Source organism: Manihot esculenta, chromosome 7 (genome assembly GCF_001659605.2).
Source record: "Manihot esculenta cultivar AM560-2 chromosome 7, M.esculenta_v8, whole genome shotgun sequence".
NCBI lineage: Eukaryota > Viridiplantae > Streptophyta > Magnoliopsida > Malpighiales > Euphorbiaceae > Manihot > Manihot esculenta.
Window position 1 is genome coordinate 18405079 of NC_035167.2, and position 4994 is coordinate 18410072.

The following is a 4994-nucleotide window of genomic DNA, read 5'->3' on the forward strand; positions in this document are numbered from 1 at the left end:
TCGATTTTAATCCAAATGAATAGAGAGAATTCAATCATTTTTCGACAGCGAAACCAAATGATGTTACTGAAAATAAATTAATGATGTGACTAGAATGGAGTTGTACTGTGGTTGGTCCAACTGAGCTGTGTTGTGATTGGTCCAATGAAACTATGCTGTGATTGGTTCACCTGCAAGATAGAGAACATGAGGTGGTTGGCACCTATGATAGCTACTTTGATGCTCAAGTCAGTAAGAGAAAGAGAAGGGTAAGTATAATGTTTATAACTCAAAAGTAGTAGTGTGAGATAATAGCGTACTTTTACCTTGTGATCGTTTTCCTTTTATATTGTGAGAAAGTGTGGATAAATATAGCATTTCCTAATAATCCGGTGATGAAGTGGCCGACTCATTAGTAAGGGATATTCACTAGCTAATTGGTTGGGAATCCCGTGATCACAGGCATAAAAGAAATTTGTTGGATTGTAACTGTTTAACAGTAACTTTTTTATGGAGACTCACCCTGAAGTTGAGAAGGTGAGTCTATCCGATTTGAGACCGATCTGTCCTGAAGCCGACCTGAAGTGCCTAGGTCTTCTTTTCTATGGATGGGACTGCGTATAAGTTTATCAGTACTTATCACGTGGTATTATCTTATGATAACAGCTCACTGCATACTTTGAACGAATCTCATATAGTATTAATTATCAAACTATTTATTATAATATTAAGATAATAAATTAATTATTAAACTATTTATTATAATATTAAAGTAATAATTTCACAATTGTTTAAACTCTAAAATAATATAAGATGACTAAGAAATTCTTGTGCTCCAAGTATGTTTGACCAAATAAATGAGCATTATTGTTGTATGATAAACAGAGGATGATGGAAAGTTAAGCGGTAAAATATTATGCAAAAACGTAATTCATAAGTAATATGCTCAGGTATACAGGCCAATTTTTCTTGATAATATACATATAAAAATTTCAAGATCTCCAATAACACAGACAAGTTCCTTTCTCTCATTCAATGTCTCAATCATAGGCATAAGCATCATTGGCTAAGTCTATTACAAATGTGAAAATATACAACTTAACAAACAAGCAATCTTCATTTTGTTTCTTCCCCTTTTTCTTTTTCCTTTTGTGATAGGATGGGAAATAATTAACCATTTTTCTTTTACTAATCTTCACATTTAGAGTTGTATAAATGCAACTGGATTAAAGAAAAAATACAGACAAACATGTCTTTACCAATTTATTCTTAGAAGATCAAACTAGCTAGCATTCTCTAACTCCCGCTACGTCCTTCTTCCTTTCAAATTCCCAACCTTCTTTTGACCTTATGCCATGGATGCACAACAATTTCAGCTTCATATAGCATTTTTCCCATATATGGCCCAAGGTCACCTGATCCCAACCATGGACATGGCCAGGCTATTTGTCAGGCATGGGGTGAAGGCAACCATTATAACTACTCCATCTAATGCACCTCTCTTCTCTAAAACAATTGAAAGAGATAGGCAATTGGGTTTTGAAATATTTATTCAGCTAATGGACTTCCCTTCTGCAGAGGTTGGGCTGCCAGAAGGTTGTGAGAATGCAAGTTCCATCAACACACCAGAAATGATTTCAAAGTTTTACAGGGCTATTAGCCTGCTTGAAAACCCACTCGAAAATGTCTTGCAAGATTGTCAACCCAATTGTCTTGTGGCAGACATGATGTTTCCTTGGGCTACAGAAATTGCAAACAAATTTGGAATTCCGAGGCTGGTTTTCCATGGAGTTAGCACTTTTTCCCTTTGTGTATTTGATTCATTGAGACGCTATGATATCTACAAAAGCCTAGCATCAGATTTTGATCCTTTCACAGTGCTTGGCCTGCCAAACCAGATAAAGTTGACAAGATTACAGTTGCCAAATTATATTAGAGAGGAAAATGAGCTTACAGAAGCATTGGATCAAATTATCCAATCAGTGTTAAAGAGCTACGGAGTCCTGATAAATAGTTTCTATGAGCTTGAACCAAAATACTTAGAACACTACAGGAATGTCATGGGAAGAAAAGCATGGCTAATTGGCCCACTCTCTCTCTGCAACAAGGAGACTGAAGATAAAGTACAAAGAGGAGACACAACCTCCATTGATGAACATGAATGTTTGAAATGGCTAGCTTTAAAGAAACCCAACTCAGTTTTGTATATATGTTTTGGAAGCATGTTCAAATTTCCACGTCCTCAATTGCTTGAGCTTGCCAGGGCTCTTGAAGCTTCAGGACAAAACTTCATTTGGGTTCTGAAAAATGAAGGGAAAGAAGAAGATCATCAATGGTTACCAGAAGGATTTGAGATGAGGATGAAAGGGAAAGGTTTGATAATAAGGGGGTGGGCACCACAATTGTTGATCTTGGATCATGAAGCCACTGGAGGGTTTATGACTCACTGTGGATGGAACTCAACATTGGAAGCAGTGGCTGCTGGGGTTCCAATGGTCACATGGCCATTATATGCAGAACAATTCTTCAATGAAAAGCTAGTTACAGAAGTTCTGAAAGTAGGAACCAATGTTGGTTCCCAAGAATGGTCTACATATGAAAAGAAGATTATAATTAAGATGGAAGATATACGTAAGGCAGTGACTATGGTAATGGCTGGTGAAGAAGGTGAGGTGATGAGAAATAGAGCTAAGGAACTTAAAGAAATGGCAAGGCAGGCTATTGAAGCTGGAGGATCATCTTTCTCTTATTTAAATGCATTCTTAGAAGAACTTAAGGCCATCAACGTATGAAATTGTTTGGCAATGAATCAAAGAAGCCCGTAGAATTTATGTACATCAAGAAAATTCATGCCTTTATGTGTAACACATTAATGAGTCAACTTTATATTTTCAAAGTTTCCTTTCTTTTCCATATATATATAACTATTTTATTATAATAATCCAAGAAAAACTTAGCACAATGATCATGAAGGTTTAATTCAAAAGAGTCCCATAAAAACATCCAAATCGTTTGCACACTAAACATAGAAACATTGAAAGCCTTAAAAAAAGTTTCTGAGCGGATAACACCACCACCAGATACAGTATTGAAAAAAAAAAATTCAAATAATTTTGTTCTAAAGTATGAAATCCAAAAATGTAAATGTAATAGTCTATGATAAGCCAAATATAACTCACCCAATCAAAAATACTTTTTATTGCAATAGTGGCAGTGTCATTCATCTACATCATCAATTCCCTTGCATTTTATAATTAAAATATTAAACTTAACTCATATATATTAATTTTTTCTAACAGCACTGTTATATTCACTTATCGTATTATTAAATTTCATTTATAATTTTTATTTTTTTTAATTTAAAATACTTTTTCTTACTATATATTTGTTCCTCTATATTATAAAAGATATACTTATTTTCCTTTTATTATTTTCTAAAATCATAAAATATTTTTCCTTCTAAAATTATAGACTGTATTATATTCCTAATATGTTGATATTTGATGTGCTTTGAAAAAAAAAAAAGTTCCAAAAATAATTTAGCAATATAACAATAGGAGTGAATGATATATTAGAAAATACAAAATAAATTTTATTTCTTTAATTATATTAAGTATATTTTTAAATCAAGTAAAAATTTAAGATATATACCAAACTTTATGGGAAACAAAGAGTAACTTTTAATAGTAAATTAAATTTAGTAGTTAATTATCATTATTAGTATCTTCATTTATATATATGTATATATATATATATATATATATTAAATGAAAGAATGGCGATAAATAATTTTAAACGCTGGTAGTTTGCTTTTTTTTTTTTTTTTTTTAAGAAAATTTCTTGGAAAAATCCAAGAAAGATCCCAAATCCAGTTAAAGATTTCCGAGAAAAACAATAGGATGTCAATCTAAGTCACAATATGCAGTGACTCGAAAATCACAACTAACAGGAAAATAAAGACCAGTGAAAACAATAGCTTTCAGATATCATAAAACATGCATGATTGCTTCTCAATAAGATTTTTTAGGGGCAGCCATAAACTAGCTGAGGTGCTATACAGCATGGCTAATGTCTGACCTAGTAAGATTAACATATAAAAGTCTCCCAATAAGCCTTCTATAACAATCTGGTTCAATAAGAGGCTCACCTATATCCGATGATAGATGTAAACTTCTAGGTAGAGAAAACAAAGCAGGTTTACCGTGCAACATACCAAGATCATTCAACAAGTCAGTAATAAACTTTGCCTAACTAAGAATAGTGGCTTGATCAGACCGAGCTATTTCAAGACCAAGAAAATATTTAAGATGCCCCAGATCTTTAATAGTATGCAAAGCAGTTCTAATAGTAGTAATATCATCAAGAGAAGTTTTGCCACAATGACATCATCAACATATATTAAAAGCGGCATAAAAGTGGGTCCAGATTGCTTAATAAACAGGCAGTCATCATGGGAAGACTGTTTGAATCCCAAAGACTTGAGGAAGCTAGTGAATTCAATATTCCACTGCCTAGAGGCTCGTTTCAAACCATAAAGAGATCTTTTAAGCAAATAAATCTGGTCGGGTAAGGCCTTATGATATCCTTGAGGTAGCATATAAACCTCCTTATTTAAAGAGCCATGGAAACAACTCATTGCCTTGCAGTTGTTAAAACAATTAAAATCCTAACAGTTGTTAGTTTTGCGACAGAGGAGAATTTATCTTTAAAATCCAAACCCTCAATTTGATTGTAGCCATTGGCTACCAAATGAGCCTTAAGCCTCTCTACCTCACTTGTAGGTTTATACTTCACTTTATAAATCCATTTATTCCCAATGGCCCTTTTCCTTTTAGGTAAGTTAGTAAGAACCCAAGTATGATTCTTTTCTAAAGCCACCAACTCTTGCTGCATAGCAGCTACCCACTAAGTATCAAGAGATGTCTGTACATATGTAGTGGGCTCATTAACAATAGCTATATTATGAATAAAGGATTGATAGTGTGGTTTAAAGTACACTTCAGAAATAGGCTGAG

At 33.4% G+C, this 4994-nt stretch overlaps 1 protein-coding gene across 1 annotated transcript; it reads left to right on the forward strand.

Annotated features, from left to right (window-relative positions):
* The first annotated feature begins 1215 nt into the window (after positions 1-1215).
* LOC110619199 (scopoletin glucosyltransferase) lies at positions 1216-2880 on the forward strand. Its single transcript, XM_021762477.2, has one exon. It carries the CDS (start codon positions 1335-1337, stop codon positions 2769-2771), a length of 1437 nt encoding a protein of 478 aa, XP_021618169.1. The 5' UTR covers positions 1216-1334; the 3' UTR covers positions 2772-2880.
* The last annotated feature ends 2114 nt before the right edge of the window (positions 2881-4994 follow it).

Excerpts from the sequence above, each read along its gene's own strand:
- LOC110619199 (XM_021762477.2), top strand. The coding sequence starts at position 1,335 with ATGGATGCACAACAATTTCAGCTTCATATAGCATTTTTCCCATATATG.